Here is a 25003-nt window from a genome sequence, read left to right as displayed (position 1 = left end):
TGGATTTGTTTCAATTTCGAGGTTTGGTGTTCCTGCAGACATACAAATATACAATTAGCAGCTTTGATGTTCATGTAGACATACAATTAGCTTGGATTTAGTTTCCTCCAAATTCCCATGATTCTAATTAAATGGAAGGTTAAGCCTATTATTTTGAGAGGTTCAAACCCTGGATTCGATATTCACGAGGACAGTGGGTGTGTATATTTACAGAGAGGGGGGAGTAGGGAGGAGCTCTATGCCTCTATGTGATACTGGAAGGAAAATCATAACCATGACAGTAGCTTACACTTAGCATGATATCTTGTAACCTCAATAGCATGCGACATAAGTTTCTTGCTACCTTAGAATTCGCCGCATGAGTAGATTCTAGGTGCACTGCCAATATTCTCGTAAATCAGAGGCGGCAAATCTCGTTGCCAATATTTTGGTAGCGCCGGCTTTGGTTGCTAGATAGCCATGCACACTCAGCCCGCGTCCAAAAAAATAATGGGCTATCTGTAACGCTAACGCATGCATAATGGGTTGTCTGCCTTCTGGCTGGTGTGCATGCAGTTGGGCCAGTCCTATACACCGACCAGGTTACTACCGATGCGGTAGCCGCACACCCTGGTCGGGTATTGGGCCTGGCCCATTTAGCGTTTTTCGCTTTCGTTTTCTCTTTTTTCTTTTTTTTTTTCCGTTTTCTGTTTTCTTTTCTTTTCTTTCTGTTTATTCTTTCTTTTGTTCAAATTGGAAAAGTCTATATTCGAAAAATGTTTAAATTCGAAAAACGACAAATTTGAGAATTACTAAAATTTAAAAACTGTTCAAATATGAAAACTGTTTAAATTCAAAAAATGTTTAAATATGAAAATTGTTCATATTCAAAATTTGTTCAAATTTGAAAATTGTTCTAATACGAAAATCGTTCAGATTCGAAATTTTTTCAAATATAAATTTTGTTCAAATTTAGAAATGTTCAAATTCGGAAATTGTTCATAAAAAATACATTTTTGTTCAAATTAAAAAATGTTCAAATCTGAAAATGTTCAGATTTTTAAAAAGTGATTTTTAAAATTTTACAAATGTTCAGATTTTTAAAAAAGATTCTTTAAAAAAAGAAAACAAACAACAGAAAAAAAAAGAAACGAAAAAAATAAAAAAACGGCTTACCTGATGTTGGGCTGCGGCCCAGTTAGTAATCCGGGCGCGCGGGGTGTGCGGCGACCGCTTCCACGCGGCAATTCCTATTCATCGCTTGATCTGTATCTGTCGCGCCGCACAGGGACGGGATTTCATGAGCCGGCCCACTACTAGCGATAGAGGCTCTTTTCCGGTTTTTCGTGCTTTGACCGCGGCGTTGTCTGCTTCGTGGTCTTTTCCTGTTTTCCTTTTTTACTGCTCGGTTTTCTTTCTGTTTTAATTTTTTTCCGTGCGACTTTCTTCTCTCGTTTTTCCATCTTTCTTCTTTTCTCTACTTTCTTTTTTTAGATATGAACAATTTCAAGACTAAACTATTTTTGAAATCTACACAAATTTCGAGTTGAATATTTTTAAAGTTTGAACATTATCAAAGCTGAACAATTTTCAAATTAGAACATTTTTTAAATTTGAACATTTTTCTAGTTTGAATATTTTTTCTAGTTCAAACCTTTTTTAAATTCGAACATTTTCCAAATCTGAACAATTTTGTAGTTTAAACATTTTTCGAATTTTAAATTCTAACCATTGTTACTTCTCCAAATTTTATAGTTTAAACATTTTTTCGAGTTCGTTTAGCCTTTTTTGCTTTTTTACTTCTCCGAACTTTAACCATTCTTCAAAATTAAAAAATGTTTAAAATCTAAAAATGTTAAAATGCTAAAATTGTTCAAATTTCAAAAGTATTCGAATTCTAAAATTGTTCACATTTAAAAATGTTCAACTTAAAAATGTTCACACTAAAAAATGTTCGGTTTCAAAATATTTAAAATTTATAAATGTTCAAATTCTAAAAAGTCAGTTTTTGAAAAATATTCGATTTTATGAAAAATGCAGATTTTGAAAATATTTTTTAAGAAAACTGGGTTTTTCGATGGACGAGCGTGGGCGGGGGATCGAGGGGCAAACCCTATTCTCCGCCTAATGCGGGCTGTAACTAGCTCGCTGCACAGGGGGCTGGTAATTTGGGCCGGCCCGTTTCACGTTGGGTCTGAATCACATCGCTGGTTTGGTTTCTTCGTTTTCTCTTCGGTTTTTCTCCTGGTTCTTCTCCGTTTTTGTCAGTTTTTTTTCTTTTGCTTTTTCTATTTCTGTTTTTACGTTTTTATTTAATATGAACAATTAAATTTTAAAACCTTCAAATCTAAACTAATTTGAACATTTTTAAAATTTGATTTTTTTTAGACTTGAACAATTTTTAAATTTGAACATTTACAAAATCTGAGCACTTTAAGATATGAGAAATTTTTTTATTTGAATATTTTTGAAACATGAACATTTTTAGATCTGAACAATTTGTATATTTAAACATTTCTTAAATATCTTTTTCTTTGAACTTTTTAAAAATTGAACATTTTTAAGTATTGAACGTTTTTTTTATTTTCGAACATTTTTCTGTTTTGAACATTTTCCAAGTTTTTAACGTTTCAGATTTGACTTCTTTTTAACTTTTTCAAAATTTGAACATTTTTAAATTTTAAGAATTTTCATTTTTAAACTTTTTTGAACATTGAACTTCTTCAAATTTGAACATATTTTTCGAAATCCCGAAGTTTTCAAAAAATCAAAAATTTCAAATAAAAACCGCCAGGGAACCATATGTATAGGAGGGAAACAGAAAAAGAGAACGAAGCAACTTCCGAAAGTGGACGAAATAATCTACGTTCAATAAATAAAGCACAATACTTTTCCAGCGAACAAATGAGGAAACAGTGGATCGTGGACGTGGATTGTACCAGCGCGCCGTACATGGGCCGAGCCCAACGAAGCTCAGAGCATATGATTCCCTGAGCGGCCCCGAGCGGAATCAACGCTAAAAGCGATGAATAGGGGCTCCCCTTTCACGCCGACCAGCTCGGCATACAGCACACCCCTGCAGTTGAGGTTAAGGCCTTTGTGTTCCAAATTTTTGGGCCCTGACCCAAGAGGACAATGTCAAACGTAGAGAGGCCTAAGGCCGAGTGCAGGAGCACCTACGGTCGGATAAGGGGCTCAGGCCAAAGACCAAACAGGGTTCCGCCGGTTGATGATCGGTGCAAACATCGCGACGACATCGGTAGCGAACTCGGGGATCGGGGCCCTCAACTTCAGAAAACATCTCAAGTGCATCCAAAAAACTGGAAAAAAAATCCTCTATCTAAGAATTAAATGAACCGTTTGTAACATAAATGATGAGCAAAATGCATCCACCTAAGAGTTGATGTTCTTTACTTAAAGGAGGTGATGCCAAGGTTGATAGGGATTAAAAGTAGGCGATTCTCCGTTGACGAGGAGTGATCTGACTAGTATTTGGGATGTTAGGTGGAGGATTAGAGCATACGAGAAAACTTGCACTGACACTCTCAGGGCAACAAAGATTATCGTCTGCAATTACAAGAAAGGAGCTGGAAGTTGAAGCTCTGACAGGCCTAACAAAAAAGAGAATTGTAGAAATTGTGAGAACCTTCACAGCAATAATGCTACTATATATAAATTGCTCAAAATAGTTTGCTATCTTTCATGAGAAACAAGCACAGCGGCCCTCGCAATTGCGAGTGCATCATGTTTACTTTTCTTAGAGAGATGAGCATTGTCTTGGAAAGTAATTAATGTTTTATTTCTATATTTATACTATTTCATGGAAGATTATACATTTTAAACCCCAATTCTCACTAAATTAATATACGTACATGTGTTGAAACCATACTTAATCGCCTTTATTTGGTGAGAAATTGTTAGGCAATTTGTAAATAATGTAATTTACCAATGTCTCGTTTTACACCACATTAAATTGTTATATAAAATTAAAAGTTTGGATTTTGACTTAGTGTGAATAAATGTAGATGAATATCAGCCTAATCTCTTCTTTGATGCCTGCACATTGAAATATTGGGTCAATCCTTTTGTATGGATTTTACTATGCAGTAACTCGCCCAGATAGGGGTTCCCATGGTTTTCCTTCTTTTTCAACACCTAGTTTGGAAATTCAGCTAATTTGGTAGTATGGCTCTCGTCGGTCAGTCATTTTAGGGCCCTACTATTTGAATTCACATTCTCGTGTAATATTTTTATAATTTGAGAGGTTAATTCAACTACTAAAACCTTTCTTTTTTTATTAGTTGCATACATATATATGAATCAATTTATTTTGAAATCCTTATACATTTTCTTGCCACAATGTCATTTCTTTCAAATATATGCCACAATATCCTAGGGTAATATCACTCTTATGTCATGACAAGCACACACACATAAGCTAAATGCATACATGGCCATCTTCGGTGTTTTTTGTTCTGACCAGTTATCTTAGGGTTAGCTTCACGTACACATATCAATATTTGGCGCAAATTTCATCCACATAAATCATCTAGCTTGCCTTAGTGCTCATATATCAACCATACTTTTTTTTACATTCTCTAGCGGTCGCAATTGTTCCGTCTAAAAATACACCATATGCATAATTTTTTAATCTCCACCGTTAATATCAGTATGTCGGTCAGATTATTTAAATTAGTCCATTTGGAAGAACGTGGTGGCTTTTTTTTTATCCCTATATTGCTTTTCTCATATATGTGCCACCATATCCTTGCCTAGTATCACTCGTATGCCGTGACACGCATAAAAGTATTACTAAAAGTAGACACGATCAGCTTTGGAGTTTTTCTTCTCACAGATTACTTTGTAGTCAGCTTCGTGTATCTATATCTCTATTTGGCGCAGATTTCATCCACATAAATCATCTAGCTTGCCTAGGTGCACGTATAGCATCCATACTCTATTTCTCAACGTACTGCAGCAACCGGACTCGTTTGTTAGAGGTCGCATTTGTTCCTTTACGTAACATACTCTTTATTTATATATTTTAAATCTCCAGACACCTTTAATATATACAAAATTAGCCAAGAGAAAACAAATTTATTTCCTGAAAATTTGAATTTCCACGATTGTACAGTCTTATGTTTTTCTATTCCTATTAAAAAAGGAAAATCTATGTGCCCTCCTACGTAAAATTCAAATTTGCACAACCGCATGTATGCGTATATATTTTAGTCTTGAGAATCAAAGATGTCCTAACTAAGTGTCAATATATAGTGTGTAAGATCAAATTATGTGTGTACTCATTGAACTCATCCGGCTGATATATGCCATTTATATATACTATGCATGCAGTGCTTCAGTCTGATATATGCTTTTCAGTTCCTCATGCATGGCTGCGTGAAGCCCTAGTCTGATAGGGTTTAGAAAAAGAAAAAAAAATGTAAGAGATAGAGCTGGCCTTTCTTACGTAAAGCATCCAGACTTTTTTGTACCGGTTAACCCTAGCCAACAGAAGGCATGCAGGCAATACTTCGTTTGTTTTCTTTCAGCGCACGATCAATGTTGTGCAAGTTGATGATTCTTGCTCCTTCCAGGAACATGCATATTCCGTGTCCATATATTTAAATCTCCACCGGTAGCATAAATAGTTAACGTAGAGTTGGGCTAGATTTTCTATATGGACATCATAACATTTTCATGTGTGCGTGTTTTGTAACGTGACAGTAGATTAGGTAACTTTAACTTGATCTTTAATCCCATCTGTTACTATTATAATCAATGGGGCTAGTAATTTTAGCTTATGTGGATTAACCTGGTGTCTCCGTTAAAAAATCTTATTTTGCTTTTAGTATATAATAGATAAAGCTAAATAAATAAATAAAAATACACATGTAACAATTTTTTTAACCGACCAAAGAAGAAAACTGAGCTGTTATTGAACTCTTCAAAGCACAACAAAGTATATTCTATCTACCATATATATATGAAAAATAAACGGATCGGGGCTACTTAGGAAATGCCAAGATAAGCAAGACGGTTTATCTTGACCCATACTTACAAAATTGGTATAGACAACATTACACAAGAACACAAGATTAAAGTTCTATTTAGAATAATGAAAAGCCACTATGCTAGCGGCACAAATGCAGCTATTAATTAATTTCATCAATTAGCCAAAGAAAAAAGATATAACTAAGCCATTAGTAAACACTCCAAAGCACACTAAACATATCGTAGCAACGAAAGAGGATTCAGGCCACTCACTCCTGCAATGTAAAGAAAAGCACTTACGGCCGACCTATATAGAAATTTGCGAACGGATGATACGAGCTCTCGAAGAAGTTTCCATGGATTTCCCTGTGCTTCATCGACTCGAGTTGTACTATGTACAGAGCGTTCCTTATTCCGTGAGGAGCCGACATAACAATGGCACCGGCATCCTCGGCGTACCCCCTAATGAATGTATCCCTGTCCGCCATCCGAGTCGGTAAACCAAGGATCTTGTCCATGTGGAGCGTCTTCCGCAGCACCCACATGAGAGCACCATGAGATCCAACCTCGCGGTCATAGATCTGCAAGGTAGGGTAAGACAACACGGCGAGGCCCAGCTGAGTGCCATCCTTTCCCCGGATGATCCTGCTGCAGCCGATGTTGATGTTGGCGATGGGAGGCTTGTCGATGATGGTTAGGTTCTGGGTACCAAAATCGAACTGGAGTATGGAGCCCAAAGGCTCGGCCAGCCACCAGTAGAGGCCATTGCCGACGAGAGTGCACGGGAGACGGCCAACGAGGCATGGTTCCGGGCGGTCAGGCGCCGCAACGAGGTCACCCCACTCGCCGGTCTCAGAGGAGTAGACGCGGGCGGCAACCTTTCCCTCGCCCCCATCGCCCCAGAAGCCGACCAGCACCACCCGAAATTTACTCGAGTGTCCTGCTCCTTCGTCCTCCCAGACCGCGGCTCCGTTGGCAGTGCAGATGTTGTTGAGAAAATCCAGCGGGAAGGCGATGGCGCGGCGGTCGCCCGAGACGGGGTCGAAGACGAGGAGCTCGCGCCGGGTGAGGTTGATGACGAGGACGCGGCCGTGGCGGCACTCAAGCACGTCCCAGTGGTCCACAGTGGCACTGCCGTCGGCGCCGACCTTGAGTGAGAATCTCTTGGGAGGGATGCGGTCTGGAACGTGGAGGGCGGGGATGAAGCGGAGCGTCCTGGCGTACTTCTCGTAGACGCCGAAGATCGGGGCGTGGCGGTGGTGGTCGACGACGCGGCAGCGGAACGCGGCGGAGTTGACGAGGCGACCCCAGAGCTTGCAGGTGAGGGATGCGTGCATGAACGAGGATGGCAGGGGTGGCAGGCGGCAGAGTATCTCGGTGAGGACGTCCTCGTCGTCGAGCGGTGGCGGCGGCCAAATCTGTCCGGCGTCGCTCATATGGGACGGCGACTTTGTTTTTTTGGAAGGGAACCCCGGGAAGAGTTGGTATCGGGTGGTTACATCGTCTGCCACCGGCTTTGGCACGGCGGGGCGGCCGTGGCGGGGGTGGAGCAGGTCGGCGAAGTTACGGAGACCGCTGGTGTCGCTCATATCGGAGTGTGGTCAGTGGTTTGCCGGTTTGGAGGTTTTGAATCGGAATATTGGGGAGGCCGGGAAGTGATAGATACGGCAATATATCGCCGGCCGGCCTCCCGATTCTCCTGCCAATCGTCCGCTAGAACAAAAACCTTGTGGCGGTCCCGGTCTCCCGATCCGATGCCCATTCAAAAGTCTCCTTTTCCCCGTAGAGAACCCTTATACTTACATACCGTAGTATATACCAAGTAAAATACAAAACCGAGTCATCCCAGTCAACGCGCGGAGAAACGAAAACGAAATTGGTAAGGTAGGCAGGCGTTGGGAAGCGATCCGATGGATCGATCTGATTCTGACCTGACCTCACCCGCACGCAACCGACGGGGCTTTCAGCGTGCGACCTGACGCTGCACACTCGCTCGCTGCCAGCCTGGCTGGCCCCCGTTGCATATCCTGCCTTCAGCACCGAAATTAACATTAATTAATCCAGCCTGCCTGGCTCGTTCGCGTAAACGTACGTGAAATTGATGGATCCTTTTTGGTCCTGGCTCGACTCGGTCGGTCGTTTTTTTTTTCTGTTTTCTTTTTTCTCCCCTTGGCTGCGTCTGTGGCTGTGTGCGCCATCCATCGATTCAAGCTACCTAGGCAGGCTGGGTGGGTACCTTTTTCTCGCCAAAAAACTCCAATCAATCCATCCATTACAGAATTGCAATGCTACGACCGATGCGCGGCCAATCCATCCATTCCTCTTCTCCCTCTCCTTTATTAATCGCTCGCTCGCGTTCCTTCAGGCAAACTACTACACTAGTAGTATGATTTTCATACTGCTGCTTGCTACTTTAATTCACCCGTTTATCTTGATGAATCTGATGCTTGTTATAATTCCGAAACAGCAAACATGCCTGCTTCTTCCTAATTAAACTGCAGCTAGAAAACCGACTACTACATCCAAAATAATAGAGGCCTATTGCTGACAAGCAAATCAAACCAAAATTACTACTGTCTTAACTTGTGCCATCTAGTAAACGAATTCAACTCATAAAGAATGCAAGCACTGGAACACACAAGTTGCAATATGCCAACAGGCAACAGCACACACCTCCCTAGCAAGCAGCCTTCAACTTAAACAAGACCACCAACATGCTGTCTACCAGCTCCCAACCAATGAATCAGATAGCAGTAAACACTATGTCTGTCACCAGCACATGAATCAGATAGCAGTAAACAACGCAGTAGCAATTGAAACAACGGAGCTAGCAGACAAAGTGTTCATACTGCCCAATTCCAGGATTTATGGTCAACCGGCAGCAGACAAAGTGTTCATACTGCCCAATTCCAGGATTTATGGTCAACCGGCAGCAACCGGAGCGCCTACGCGGTGCACTTGTGCAAGTCGCGCCGATGATGTTCGCCACAGTGCCTCCTCATGTTTCCCCTCAGAGGCCGCCTCCCTGTACCCCGCTTCGCTCAACCTACTCCGATGCGCTCTGAACCTGAAAATGTACAGGACTACTGTCCATACCAAAAGGTAATAACCATATAAGAACAAATCCCCCGGAGAATAAGAAGCAAACAAAATCGAATAACTGAGCACATACTAGTGCATACACATCTACTGCATAATAATAAGCACCAAGCAAAACCGAAAAGTTCAAGCAACACAACTACATCACTAGTAAATAAGATTCCAGCAACACAACTACAACACTAGTAACCCAGTTCATAGCACACACAAGACACACCACCTACATCATTGAGTATCCCAATTAAACGGCCAACAGCACGGCCGGCGACGGAGTTCACATCATTTACCACCAGGGAGCGACATCGGACCACGCCGGACAGCCCAACACATGTCCATTACTACCAATACCATCATAATCAGCTGCGAACAAGAAACCATCTTGCTGAATATATTACATAGACCAAGTTCCCAAGGCCCAAACATATGGAGATCAACAACCGATAAGCTCCCCAAAGATTCCAACCAGCCAACATTATTTATAGACACAAAACCCTCTTTTTAAATACAAACACCTCAAAGCTCCAGCCAGGTTTAACATTCCAAACAGAGCAAAACCACCAAGGGAATAAGCACAAGCTCACCTTTACCATGTACACCAACAAGAGTCCGCTGCATGCTAGCTTGCAGGTAATGGCAGTCCCAATTCCAGGAATGGTCCGCAGCAACCAGGGCACCTATGTGGTGCACTTGTGCAAGTCTCGACAATCATGTTCGCCACAGTGAGTCCTCATGTTTTTTCCTCAGAGGCCGCTTCCCTGTACCACCGCTTTGCTCCACCTCCTCTGATGCGCTCTGAACCTGAAAGAAAATGTACATGTTATTACTACTGTCCATAGCAAACAGTAAACCATCAAACCAAATAAGGACAAAAATAAATAAGAAGCAAACAAAATCGAAAAAATTGAGCACATAGTAGCTAGTGCATATACATCTACTGCATAATAAGCAGCAAACAAAAACAGAAATAATGAGCACAAGTTGCCCAGCAACATCTAAGTAGGACCAAACGAATTATAATGTCCAGTTCTACAGCTAGCAAAAAACTTGAAATTATTATCAACACATGTTCATTACTACAATCATCGGCTGCAAAGACCACACAAACAAATGGAGATCTAGTCCCCATCAGCTCTCAAACAATTACAACCAGGCAACATTATTGACAAATTTCAAATACAAACAACTCCAGCTCCAGGTTTAACATTCCAAACACAGCAACACTGCCAACTTCGTACAAGGTAAGAAGCACAAGCTCACCTCAGCCATTGTTACACAAACAAGACGCCATTGCCTGCCTGCATGCCAGCTTGCTTTGCTAGTAATGGCTGTCCCCCAACGCAGGGAAGACAAGCATTACACAATCCAAAAGTTACCTACCAAGTGAACAGAGAATCAAGTGGAGATCAACTAAATGCTACCCAACTCCCAGGTCCGGGACCTCACCACAAGACTAGCCCATGCCATTTAAGTTACCTGCACAACACTGCTTCGTCGCTGCTGCAACCATGGAGGTGCAACACTTCCTTCACTCCCATGCTCAAGGCGGCCCTGCAGCAATTTCCAAGTCAGCCAATAATTTGGCAAAAGGAATGTCATCTTTTCATAAGCATTGATTCAGCAGCAACAACATCAAACGGACTGTCCAGGAAGGTGTATATGGAGTTGTATTATCAATCTACAGGGTATATATCGAGACCTATACTAAAACCATGAGTGGGCAATGGGAAATCTAAGCGCCAAGCTCATCTCACCATTGTTTTGCCCTGCAGTGCCATAAAAAAACTGTCTTTGGAAGGTAAATCGCACCTTGCTCCTAGTGCAGTGGTCGACGCCGTAACAGAGCCAGAGAGCACCGATGAACAGGTCGCCATGTCTCCTCTTGCAGGGCGCCGTCATGGTAGGATTCGAGGACGTTTCCCTCGAGACGAGGGTGGACGAGCTCGTCGTCGATCATGTCCTGGTCGAGCCCCTTGTGCGAGGACAGGCAGCACCTCCCGCTCTAGCCCTCTGCCCCCCGCCACGAACAGCCGGCGTGGCTGCTACCGTCGGACGCGAGGGCGGCGGTGCAGGCCGGCCTTGAAGGGGAACAACGAGGAGGAGGTCTGGCCGGCGCGGGAGCCGTCCGTAGAGCAGGGACGCGGTTGCCGGCCCTGAGGTCGCCAGCGCCACCATTGAAGGTCGGGGCTTGCTAGCCGGCGCCTCTGCACCGCACGGTGATGCAGTTCGTCGATCCGGGCGCCGCCGTCGCCATGGACGCCATGGCATGGCGCCGCCGTCAGCCGGGATACCGAGCTATGGCTCGATTTGGTGGTTCTCGTCGGTGGAACAGAGAGAGGGGGAGGAGGGGGTTCTGGGGCGGTGGTCGGCGGGCAAGGGAGTGGACGGAGTTGGCCGGGATCTAGGCCGCCGACGGAGGTTGAAGAATGGGGTGGGTGGAGGAAGAATGGGCGTTGGGTGGGGTTGGTTCTGGTTTTGGTTTTGGTTTTGGTTTGGTCCGTGACCAAAATTTGGTCCCAAAGCGCCTCTTTAACTCAAATTTGGTTCCAATATTTTTGCTGCGCGGGTAGGGGGTCAGATTCGCCCGGCCAGGTCATCGATCCGCGGCATCTGCTCCCCAGCTCAATCTCATCCATTCATTTCGTTCCAATCCAACGGGCTCAACAAATTTGTGTTTCCTCTCCGCCTTAAATGCCCACTTCAGCGCCGAAAATCTAAAAAAGCATGGCATACCAAGATTTTGTGCCAAAAAACAGTTCGTTTTGGTTATGTCTTGCTCCAGGAGTTTGTGTGAATACGGGCTTACCAGCCACTTATATATGCATGCGAATGCATGTAGTAGCATCTCATTATCATATGCGTTTTGGTGTCACAAACTTGCACCCGTGTCATGTGTATTTGGCACACACCATCACACTTTCACGTACCTATAACTTACGATATAAAAAAAAATCCACAAAAGGGTCCACGGAACAAAAATCCATCGAGGCGCGACAAGTCCCGGGATAACACGGATAGGCGCGGAAATCTTAACGGGGGAAATCGTAGCATGCAGGTGGAGAGGGCATGCGGAGTCGAGATTGCGGGACGTCTGTCGGCATGATGACCATGTCACCAACAGAAAAGGCAATGTCAAGTCTTGCGTAAAACAAGGAGCCACGACTCGAGTCGATGCCTGGAGAAACCCTCGAGCTGAAATGCTAGACTCTAATTGCTCCACTGAGGACCTAACAACACCGCTGCCACTACCACCACCACCGGTATCTTCTACCCCTTCCCGCTCCTGCGGCAGAACGTCGTCCATGCGGACGTACCTGATCTTCCTCCCCAAGAACCCCGACATGTTGCCGCCACCATTGGCCACCGCCCCGGCGCCAGGGAGCCCCATGGATGGGTTCTGCGCCAGGTAAGCGCGCCACTGCGAGGGCGCCAGGGACCGCTACTTGGAGGGGGAGGCGAGGGCGAGAGGGAAGGATGGCGGCTGCTCCTCGCGGGCTTGGGGCTGGCCTCCACGTCCACTAGCGGCATCTCGGCGTGCTTCATTGCGGTTCCACTGGTGGTGCTCATCTCAAGGGCAGCCGTGATGGGGGCACGTTCCTGCAGGGCGCAATAGATTAAAACTTGGATCAACACCCTCCACGAATCGAGCCGATGGACTCTGAGTAAAGTAGGTTACCTGGGTTCAAAGACGATGAATCAGGCGGCAGCGAAAACCGGTAGGCGGAGGAACGGTGGACCTAGATGCGTGGTGAATCGGTGACCAGTGGGAGGGTAAGATTGTCTGAGGTGACGGGAGGCCATATCAAAAATGGGAGACTTTCGGTCGATGCAGTAGTGAAGGGTTAAAGGTTCATTAGGAGACAAACGTGTCAAATATGGTAAAGTTTATGAAAAGGGAAATAGAGAAAGGAGAGTGGGGCGTGTGACTAGTGACTAAGAGGGAGTACATGACATAGAAATGTTATTATGACGAATGATACACATGAAATAATAATCATCAACATTGGTACATCACGGGTTTATCATTGTGAGGATAAATCTTATCAAACAAAAAAAGATAAAAAAATAGATTTTATCTATTTATGCATAAATTTATTAAAGTACCATGCATAATTTCCAAAAATATATACCATTCATGTGACCATGTATCCCTCTGTCGGGTAGAGACCCCTCGATGTCTACACCACATATTTGTTTCCTTAAAAGTGGTGATTTCATGTCACTTTACTATTTTTATGTTATAATAGGTCATAGGAACAAGACCAAAGCAAAATGAGGCCATGTTTTTACAAGAGTAGGGTAGGTGGTCTTGGATTGGTAGTTTTGTAGTAGGTTTTGTGAAGCAAGTGCCGAATCAAAGTTGTGTAATGGCTTTTCCTATTTAAATCAATTTTGCACACCCATATTATGACACATGACCAACGGGGCCGAAACGGACATGTCCTCACATTATTTCATGTGCCCCCTGTTCGGTGGGCCTGTGACATATGACCCTAGCTTTCCATCAAAAAGTGGTGATTCCATGTGAATTTACAATTTTTATGTTATAATAGGTTATATGTACATGAATGGCTGCAAAAGAGGAAAAGTTGTTACAAGAGTTGGGTTGGTGGCTAAGTGGGAATTTGCACCATAAGTCTCCAATCTGTTTTGTGAAGTGAGTGCCTCTTCAAAGTTGTGTAGTGGTCGGATTTTCCTATTTAAACTACCCTTACATACCCATATTAGGACCCATATTAGGACGCATGCCACGGGGAGATTCCGAATATATTTACACGTGATTGCATGTGTCCCCCTATCCGGCTGGCCACCGCAACACCTACTCCCCATGTTTTCATCGAAATCCGTCTACTATGTTGTGACTATGGCGTGGGGGGTGGGAGCAACTCCCTCCCTTGCTCTCTCTCTATCTATTTATCTATCTATCTATCTATCTATATATCTATCTATCTATCTATCTCCCCCTCCCCACACACACATAAACTCCCACTTCTCCACCAATCCATCTTTTGTAATAACTTAGCATCTTTTGCCCATATTAGGACACATGCCCAAGGGGCACGATTTATGATCCTTCCTCGCGCGATTTGACTTCGCCACCGAACCAACATCATATGACCATAATCGGACTATAAGTTCACAATCTTCATGTGGTATTGTCCTCTTTGCGAAGCATGTGTCACTTCGAAAGTAGTATATTTGACTTTGTTCTACACACCACCCTAATATGCCCATATTATGGCCCAATTGGAAATACTAATGGGTTCTAACTCCTTGTCATGTGATTTCAAGCTCCCTTTTGTTCGGTATGCTCAAGGATGTCGACCCATAGCTTTTAATCTAAAATGGTGATTCTATGTGACTTCCACTCTGATTGTGTTCAAACTGGTCATAGAAAATATAAACCCCCCTAAAATAGGCAAAGTTCTTAAAAAGCTGGGCAGTGGCATCAAAATGGGAGTTTTGCACATTAAGTCTTTAATATTCATGTGGTATATTCTTCTTTGTGATCCAAGTCAGGTCAGGCGAGCGTTGCCTCCAGCAGGTGCACCGCACCATCGCGTCATGAAGCATCCTCGCGCTGCACCGCCGTGCCACCACGCCTTCATCTCCCACTCCTACACCACACCGCCTCGCGAGAGAGTCTAGAATCTTCTACGATGTAGTCGGTTTTGTGAAGCAAGTGCCAATTTAAAGTTGTGTGTTGACTTATCCTATTTAAACCACCTTTACATACCCACATTATGAAGCATGCCTAAGGGGAATGATTTCCGCCCCGTCGTCGCCACCAAACCAACATTATATACCCATAATCTGACTATAAGTTCACAGTCTTCATGTGGTATTGTCCTCTTTGTGAAGCAAGTGTCAATTCAAAAGTATTGCATTGGACTTTCTTATTTACACCGATGGTATGTACCCATATTGTATCCCAATTGTAATAATAATGGTTTCCGACTCTTTGTTGTGTGATTTCAATTAAGCGCCCTAGTCGCCAGCGAATTGCTTGATGGCTCCCCCAAAGACCAGAGCAGTATTGGCTGCTGCGTGGCGATGGTGCAACCCCCTACAAGATCTTCATCGACACCTTGTCCTTGATATCCTTCACATGTCGGTCGGTCGCTCGAGACCACAACCCAGTGAGCGATGCCCGTCGTCCAGTCTGTGTTGCTAACATCGAGCGAACGTTGCTTTGGATGCCTTGTCTTCCTTAGTGGCGCGCCGTGGGAGCAAGGGTCAGCACATTTCTTCAACAGCATCTATGAATGGTTGATGCGGTGAGTAGGCAAGCGAATGCAAGAAGAAATGACGGGAAGGGCGAGATGATGCATGTAATTGAGGAGTAGTGGGGGAAATGTGGGAAAAAGAAATTGTGGAGGGAGGATTTTCCCTTGTCTCGCCAATACCGTTGGAGCACCAGCTTTTCAGCTCCATCCCATGCCCGGCTCGCCTCCCTTGTGTTGGGTGTGGCTTGGGGGGCGCCGGTCGACGAAAAAACGGCATGCACCAGATGAAAACGGGCTTTGGGGGAAGGGGGCTAAGAAAGATTTTGCATTTGACACCCTCTAAAGCCATTTGGGTGGTCTTTGGGGGGTCCAATGGAGATGCTCTTAGCTAGCTTAATAACTAATAGTTTAATTTTCTAAATATAATCCTAATGATCATGTAAACAAAACACATTAGTGATCACGCCCTTGTTCCCATGCCCGTGAACCCGCATGTATATCATGATCACCCTCTTATGTGCATTCTAATCATCGCTATGCACATGGGACCACATTGCATCCATGTTGGAATACCATTATTTCATGTACGGCCGATGGAAACCCTAGCTTCCCCGTAACCATAACTTCCCTAAATCTATTCCTCGGTCAGAGTGGCATTCATGCCTATAATTCCATGTGCACTACAAATTTTTGGCATGCATGCAGCTTTGAGAGCCATAGCTTAATGAGAGCTTTCCAACGCCATCGGAACTAGCCATATAGGAAACCATATGCGGAAGATAGGGCACACAATGCAACTTTTGGCGGGAAACATGACGTTGGGCTTGCATGGACCATGCAGAGAGCAAGTGTGTTGCGGCCTATGCATAAAGTAGGCATGAAACCAATCGTGACAAAAAACATTGGACTTAAAGAACTGCCATGATGGGAACAATGTCCTGAAACTTAGGGTTTTGGATCTAGCGTGACACAGTGTTGGGAGAAGATCAATGCCATGCAAGCCTAGATGGATGGATAGGGGTGGCGGCGGCGAGGCAACAATGTTAATTCAGGGTGGGGGAGGCGGCGGCAGTTAGGATGGTGGAGACGAACATGTCGCAACAACGAAGATGATACGCAGACAGCTGGTGATGCATTTAGTCCGGTGAAGGCGATAAGGACGCGACGGTGGAAGTAGGTATTTGACCGCGGGATAAATCATAGTGGAGGTGGGTGGGTTGCGGAAATGAAAAGTAAAGGCCATCAAAACCAAAGCTACACAACGCCATTAGACACCCTAGTTTTCCTAGATCTTCCTTGGCCGGAGTGGCATTTCATGCCTATAATTACATGTGTGCTATAAGTCACCGGTACGCATATAAACTCATATTGCATGCACCCTTAGAATACCTAGCTTTCTTAGAGCTTTCCAACACCACCTAAATTGCTCTACTAGGAGTCGGTATGCAAAATTTAGGGGCGCGGGTGGGCTGGTGCAACTTTTGGCGGGAAAGTTAGATTTTGGCATGCATCGCCCATGCAGGAAGTGCATGTGATGTATCCCATGCAGAGGACTGCGAGAAACCAAGCCAGGACCGAAAATTGGTCTCGAAGAATAAAAACATCCCAATGTTTTGGCTGGAAAACACCATTATCCCAAAGTGTGGTAGAGAGGGCAAACGAGGCCGGAGGATGTACACTCATATTGCATACACTTTTGAAATTCATCTCTTCCCGAGAGCTATCCAACCCTGTCGGAGCTGGCTGTATTAGAGTTCATATGCAAAAGTTAGGGCACACGGGTGAACGGTGCAACTTGTGGCAGGAAAAAAACCATTGGGCTGGTTTGGGGGACAACACCGAACATGCGACTCGATTAGACTAGATTGGCCATCGACTCTTGGGTAGCAACAAAATTGGGTGCGGAGTTGTTGAAGACGGAGAGGACGTGGCTCGGGTCTCTCGAATCCGATGGTGCATATGCTGCTAGACTCCGGGATGTTGTCGATGATGTCACCATAAAGACGATGGCGTGGTTATTGTCGCTCATCCTGACGGTGGCCGAAGGTGGCGTTGAGCTCGGCCGCCCAGTGCACCTCCTCTCCGCCTCCGCCGCTGCTGCGGAGGCAGCCAGCCGCGCCTCATCGCTTATTGGTTTGCTTCCACACACACACCAGCTACTACCACCTATTGATTTGATTTTGATTACTAATTTATTAGTAATCAAACACCAAAGTGCCACCGAAGAATATATATTCCGTATTTACGAGACACTAACTTAAGTGTTCAACTTAGGGTTCGAACTTTGGTGGGCTGGGGTTGATTCAAACACCCCGTATTTTTCGCTACCAAAATTTACCAGTAATTAACAACTCTCAAATCCCCTCTCCGTCTTCTCCAACAGTCACAACATGCGGCGTGGACCCTGGAGGCCCTCGAAGGTGATGCGGCGCAAGGAAAACAGGTGGCGGCCCCGCAAGGCGTGGAGCCACAAATGGTGGCAGCGGGGGTCCTTTCGCCGGTGGCGCGTGGGGTGTGGAGGGAGCTAAGGCGCCAGGGTCGATGATTAGGGGATTGGTAAATTTTTGTACCAACTATGGAGGATGGCGGATGCTCAAGTAGATATGGTTCAGCCTGCGAGTTTCATCTCAATTTATTTTACTATCAGCCACAAAGTTTTCCGCTAGGATTGAAATCGAGATCCCTCGGTGCCAAAAAGAAAAATTCAGCGCTTGAGGTGACTAATATGGGTTGATTGCAATCCGTACACAGAGAGGGAGCACAAAATCGTCCGCCACTAGCATGTGGTGTGCGTTCCCATCATTGCATGTGCAATGCAATCATTGCTATGCACACGGTTCGATGTTGAATGCATGTAGGACGACTTGGTATTTCATGCTTATAAAGTAACATTAAAATAACACTTGATTGGCTCACTTTTATAATCAAAACAAAGCTAGTAGCAAGAGTAAAATTTATCTCAACTTACCCAAACATGGAGAGGTCTCTACTACTCCTATAAAGCGGGAATTTCATTGTATGCGCGGAAAAAGAAACACGAGCGCTCCGATTTTACCTATTAGTAGTGGGATGGAAAACCAATTGAAAACTAGATGTGTTTAGTTTAGAAGGTGTATATTTTCACATTAATTGTTGATGAATTACCATCGATTTAAAATTCCAATGTTTCATGGAATCATTTTCACCTCGAAATGGGTCACTTTTACACCGTATTGTTCGCTTCCATGGTAGCATGCCTCTTATATTGGTTTTGGTTTTCATGGAGATTTAAGGACAAAAGAGCAGCATCGAAGGAGGTCACGAGGAGATGGGGTACAAAAAGTAGGAATCCTGTGTTATTACGGGGAAAAGACGCACATACGCAAATTTTGGTATCCTGTCATGAACTTGCGAAGCTTCGGGGATCCCACCATGACTTGCGAAACTTCGGGGATCCCACACTCGACACCAAAATGTTGGCACGTCCCCGCCTTTCCCGTGTGAACGGAATAGAATCCCAAATCATGGTAGCGCCAAACGAAATAGAATCCCGCCAAAAAGTCATCTGAAATATTTGGACATGGGCCCAAGGTGAAACGAGGCGAAAACCATTGACCGACACCCACCCTTCTTCGATCCCCTTTCTCCCTGTCACAGCCTCTCGCGTCCTTGTCCTCTATCACCGGGCCTCCTCCTCCTCGCCGGTTGCGTCGTCCTAGCCTTACCGCCCCTCTACCCCTCCCTTGCTTCCTCTTCTCCTCTACCACACCACTAGATCCTCCTCGCACAATCACGCCTGATTCCCCGCGCCTCCACGAAACCATAGAAGCGAGTAGGCCACACCGGAGTCATGGAACTCAACACGATGCTGACCCTCGCCGCCGATGACACCCGGAGCAAGGAGAGGCTGCCTTCAGATTGGCTGGAGCTGCACAAGCCGTGGCCGACCATTGCGACCAAGCACCACCAGCAACGATAGAGGATGAACCCGCTCTGGATCTCCTCGACGGTGCTAGCGGTCCAAGACGGCGGGGCTCAACGTGGTTTGGCGGCGACGACGTGGCTGCTTGGCTGCGAGGTGGTGCGGCGGCTGGTGCCATCGCCCACCCGGCTTAGATATAGGCCCTTTTCGGGCCCAACTAGGTCTGGGCGGGCTAGTGTGATCATGTTGATGCATCTGGACGATATCTGGACATGGCGGTGGAGGTGGGTCCCTCATGCGTGGTTGTTGTTCCATTGTTTCTCGCTCTCGGCTTGTCCTCTTTGTTCCCGGTGTGGCGGCGTTGGTGATCGCAAGACCGTGGTGGCGCGTGTTCGTGGGTGGCGAGGTTGGTAGAGCGCGATGAAGCGTCCGGGGTAATGGTTCTTTGGGGGACAAGAGAAATCCTTGTCGGATGGCCAACACCAACACGGTGACGCTCTCGTACGCGTCTTGAATATTCTTTAGGGGTGTCGGGGTCCGCCCTCTCCACAACCTCCCGCATATCGGAGGAAACCTCAGGATTTGTCCGGGTAGGAGCGTCGTCATCGTCGCATCCCTTCTTGAAGGTGTTGCTTTGGTATGCTGCGCATCAGAGGGCTAATATCGTGGAGGGTGCAACTAGCGGTTGTTGATCATCAACGTTTTCGTCGATCCAACTTTGTTTGACATTGCTTTCCTACTTTCTTCTTCTCTTGTTTCTTTGTTTGTTGATATATTAATATAGCGGGGCGAAAGCCTATTTGGAGAAACACATTATGAGATGGCGAGAAGTGTGAGAGGGTAGGGGGAGGCGGTGGCACGGGATATCTTTTGCATACGAACTCCATTTTCAAAGAGTAAAGAAACTCATCGCTATGCACATGGTCCAGTGTTGAATGCATGTAGGATGACTTGATATTTCATGCTTGGAAAAGATCGAAGCTGCATCCTGCCACCTAAACACGACCGCTCCGATTTTACCTATTAGCTAGCATTGGGATGGAAAATCAATCGGAAACTAGATGTGTTTAGTTTATAAGGTGCATATTTTCGCATTAATGGTTGATGAATTACCATCGATTTTAAAATTCCAATGTTTCATGGAATCAAATTTTGCCTCAAAATAATCGAATGGGGTCACAACTCGCTTCTGTAGTAGCTAGCATGCCTCTTATTTTGATTTTTCATGGAGATTTCAGGACAGAAGAGCAGCGTCGAACGAGCTCACAAGGAGATGGGGTACAAAAAAAATCGGAATCCTGTGTTACAGGGAAGAGACGCACGTACCCAAATTTTGGTATCCCACCATGATTTAGCGATCCATTCCCGCACTAGACACCGAAAATTTGGCGCGCCCCGCCCTTCCCTTTGGAACGCAATAGAATCCCGCCACTCGAATATTTGGGTTGCCATCCGAAATATTTGGACGTGGGCGGGCCCAAGGTGATGTAGATGTAGCATTGCTGGAGTAGCCCAGACCGGAGTCGTGGAACTCCACATGGTGCTGGCCCTCGACGCCGACGACGCCCGGAGCAAGGAGAGGCCGCCGTCAGAGTGCCTGGAGCTGCACAAGCCGTGGCCGACCATGGCGCCCAAGCAGCACCAGCAGCGGCACCCGGCGCTGGATCTCCTCGCCGGCGCCCGCGTCGACCTCGACCTCGCCATCCACTGTAAGATTCCGATCTGACCTCTTACCCGCCTTCAGGCCTTGATTCCATTTTCTCATGCTCCTCGACCCCCTGCAGAAAACGGACGAGGAGACCGTGGCCGGCCTCCATCGGCTCCTGCCCGTGTGTGTGTGGTCGCATGCACGGACAAGGACCCCATCCCCCGGAGCTGCAGGTGCGCGTGGACGTTGACGCGCAAGGGGACGGCGACCAGGAGGAGCTCGCCCAACAATGGCCAAGGTCGTGTTTTTCCCCCCTCTTCTGCCATGTGCTAAATACTACCTGTGAATACTTTCGTGATTGTAAAATATGAGCCTCATCTTGTTCTGATGTGATGTTTGTTTGCTGCAGAAAGCGGAGAAGGAGATCGAGGCTGGCCTCTATCGGCTCCTCCCCGTATGTGTGTGGTCTCCCTGCACGCGCAAGGACACCATCCTCCGGAGCTTGCTGCAGCTGCGCGTGGACGCCGACGCGCAAGGGGACGGCGACCTGGACATCCCCGACCAGGAGGAGCTCGCCCGACAATGGAAAGGTCGTGTTTTACTTTTACCCCTGTTCTGCCATGTGCTATATTCTACCTGTGATTACTTTCCTGATCTTGAAATATCCCCTTCATCTTGTTCTCATGTGATGTTTGTTTGCTGCAATCATCCACTGAATATCCAAGCATTGGAAAGTCTGATGAGAAACGAATTCGTGATTTCTTTGATTGCACAATACTGGCCATGGTACTAGAGCTTGTACGTGACATCATTATATGGCTGTAGCTGTACGTACAGGTCAAGAATAAGATGTAGTTAGGTCGGCATATGCAGGCTTTGCCCCTACTGTTCTCAAAGTTTCAGGTAGTTTTCGTTCATTCTTGCAATGAATGGACACTTTCAGGTAGCTAGCTAGCTGAATGATAGCTGAAGGTTTGTGTGTGGGCTTGCCTGAACATATCTTGTGGTGTGTCGTGACATTGCTTCAGGTTGAGGTTCAAGTGCTGTGTGTCTGGCTGCTCCAAAATGTGTTTTTGATTTCTTACATTCAAGTTCAGACTAAAACTTGCAGCAGCTAGCTATGCAATTGTGTGTGTTATCGTGTTGCGAAGGTTCAGCTTCAGGCTTGTGTTCTTGTGCTGTCCAACAAGTTTGAATCGATTTTCCCATAGTGTGAAATAAATCTGGCATGTTTATAACTATTCTTAATACTTGCAAGATTGTAATAATTATCCAACAAATATGTAGCAGTGCTCATTTTTCAGTGTCATCTGTGTGTTGGCCAATTATGCTGGTCCTGGTGTGATCAGCTTGTCATTGAATTTGCAAGTCGAGTTGATAAATTAGTGATCATTAAAAATTGTGATGTTTGTCTTTTAGGATATACTTATTTTACATCAGAAACTTGACATTGTTGATTAATGTTCAGTTGCTGGTTTTGAAATTAAGATACTTTGGACTGTCTTTGATAAGAAGTTGAAGAAACTTTATTATTGTTAATAATCTTGATCCGATTACATATACATGTCTAGGAGCTCTATTCCACCTTGACGACCTCAAGTTCTTGTTTCTTGCTGTTCCAGGATTATTACAAGGAGGTGGACTATATGGAAGCTGTAAGTAGCTCTAGTAGCTTCCAGCAGCATCTGATGCATCATCACTTGGAGGAAGCAAGCTGGAAGACCTAAGAAGGAACAATCAAGGAGTAGACATATCTATGTATGCATCCTAGGCCTTGTGGTCATATCTATGAAACAACTATCTTTTGTCATATTCGGGCTGGTGTGAATCCCCTTTGTCTTGATTCTTTTTTCTCGTAGATTAGACTTGTGGCCGAGCTGATTTGCATGTTTTTAGTTCATATTTGGTTGTTCTGAATGTCGAAAAAACAGCAAAGGTCATGGTGAATTTTTGGACATGTGTGCTAATTAATTTAGAAAAGATAAGTGTCATTTTGTTCTCTGATTTATTTTCTATGTAATCCTGTATTGCTGTTTGATGTCGAGTTAAGAGTGCTAGTCTGTATATATGTCGCATCTAGTTGAAGCACTTGATGCTTTTCAGTTTTCACTTTCAAGTTTGAACAATATATAAGTTGCTATATATTAATCTTGGTAGCTAGGTAGGCTGGGATATGATTTGGCATTGGATTATGTATGTGTCATGAATTTACATGTTGATGTGGTATCTTACTAAATAAATCTGCTCTGAACTTATTTATCCGCTTCAAAGCTGGCCACCATCGTTCTTTGTCCTTACAAAATCTGCTTCTAAGCTGACCGCCATCAATCCATCATTCTTTGTTCTTGCTAGAGGCTAACAACAGGAACCTGCCCTGCCTGTTGCGTCCATCACTTGGAAGGAACCAAGGGAGACACCCTCATGTTGATGCCTTGGTTTGCGATGCATATGGTCACAGTGCATTGAGCCTCCCAAGATTTCAGATCGGAAAGAAGTCCCGTAACAGGAGCATTCACGTGTTGTATGTAATAGCCGCCCTAGGAAGGGATGGGATCGCAGAAACTTCTGTGCTTCTGTGCATCAACATATCGTGTTTGTTTGTTATTTGATGTTGCAGAAGTCCTCAAGATGGTTGTTGTTTGGTGTTTCGGAATTTCTCATCACGTTTGTGGTTTTGTGTCTGATGGGTTGTGTTGTGTGTACTATTATTGTCTAAATTGTACCAGCATTTCTTTGTTGTGCAGGTTTGGATGTCCAATAAACAGGAAAGTTCATGCGAGAATTTTGAATGGCCTTGCTAATTAAAATTGACTGATACTACTAGTTTGGTTTTGTAAACAAATTTGTGTTGGTCATGTAAACTAGTAGGAGTAAGAAGATACCTATATCGTGTAAACAAATTTGTGTTGGTCATGTAAACAAGTTTGGCTGATGGATTCAAGGAAAAAAGGTCGAAGCAAATACCGTTCAAATATGTGGAGCTAGTACAAACCTCAATGCATCGATCAATACAATAGGCAAGAAGCTGCATGCGCGCAGGAGAATTAAATCAGCAGTGACGCCTTGATTAGTCCAAGCAAGCAGAGTCGCTTGCTCGTTGCCTCGTTGGTAGGAGTAGGTTCCTTTCTTCCCAAAACAGTGGCGTATGAGATGCACCAAACGAAATTTTCTTGCTGTGTGGTTTTTCAACTATTGTCTTTCTCACGTTTTTCTCTTGATGAAAATTTCCCTGATTGAAGAAACCGATCTTGTTACTTAAGAATGGAGTTGAGTTACTTCTACCACATGCACTTGGGCCAAGATGGCTAGGCTAGGCGGGGATGAGCTACGACTTGACGGGGTTGTACTATCTAGGCTACTAATGACATCCTCAAAAATCATAAAAAACTAACCTCCCAATAGCTTTATGACACTAAAAGGAGCTCCTCGATTGGAGCTCGTATGCAAAAGTTATGAATCACATGGCACGACGAAGAGATAAGACAAAAAAGGTAACAACTAGAATGCTATGCAAACGACGGTCACATGAGACATAGATTGATGCACTAGAGAATCATAGGTTATAATCGTCTTCAAGCATAAATAACAACGTCCGACAACGAGAAAACACATGGAATGATACACACTTGCTATCTCGTGGGCGCGGAGACAAGCCCAACAAAACAACGAAAGCAGGGGTAGAGTCACTGGAGCGCAAACAATCATTTTCTATAATTTTTCAAGTTATGTACTATTCCAAACCCAAATTATCATTTTCCACGATTTTTCATAACTTTTATATTCCAACGAAAGTAGGGGTTAGAGTCACTAGAGCCCAAACAATCGTGTTCTATGGTTTTTCATAATTTTTCACATGGTTCGGACATTATATGACCGAGACAACGCGTGGCGCCGAACGTAGGTATGCATGGATGTTCACTGGCTAGCTGCATGTTATATTAAAGTAATATTACAGTTCAGTTAGTTGATCAAATTAAATAGATGTGTCACACGAAGACTTCCTTCTGCTTGCATTTTAGTATTTGGTTGTTTCACACACTCCACAAGGTGGGCCAGTAGCGTGTTAGAGGAAACAAGCACTGCTGGGTCTTTCTTTGATACAGTTTTTGTCATCCATGAAAGCCCACCACGTGAAATCCTGTAAAAGGGCCACACAGATAT

General features: G+C 44.7%; 1 protein-coding gene and 1 long non-coding RNA gene across 2 annotated transcripts; both read right to left on the bottom strand.

The window, feature by feature from the left end:
* Window positions 1-6266: 6266 nt before the first annotated feature.
* On the bottom strand, window positions 6267-7559 carry LOC127310793 (uncharacterized). The gene has a single exon (XM_051341431.1). It carries the CDS (start codon window positions 7557-7559, stop codon window positions 6267-6269), a length of 1293 nt encoding a protein of 430 aa, XP_051197391.1.
* A 1004-nt stretch (window positions 7560-8563) lies between these two features.
* On the bottom strand, window positions 8564-11573 carry LOC127308893 (uncharacterized). The gene is made up of 5 exons (XR_007856844.2): window positions 10876-11573; window positions 10543-10617; window positions 10327-10442; window positions 9651-9867; window positions 8564-9056 (listed from the first exon to the last, which is right to left on the bottom strand). It is a non-coding gene; the product is annotated as an uncharacterized lncRNA (long non-coding RNA).
* Window positions 11574-25003: the final 13430 nt, after the last annotated feature.

This window comes from Lolium perenne, chromosome 6 (assembly GCF_019359855.2).
Source record: "Lolium perenne isolate Kyuss_39 chromosome 6, Kyuss_2.0, whole genome shotgun sequence".
Classification (NCBI taxonomy): Eukaryota; Viridiplantae; Streptophyta; class Magnoliopsida; order Poales; family Poaceae; genus Lolium; species Lolium perenne.
This window is presented reverse-complemented; position numbering and strand designations above follow the sequence as displayed.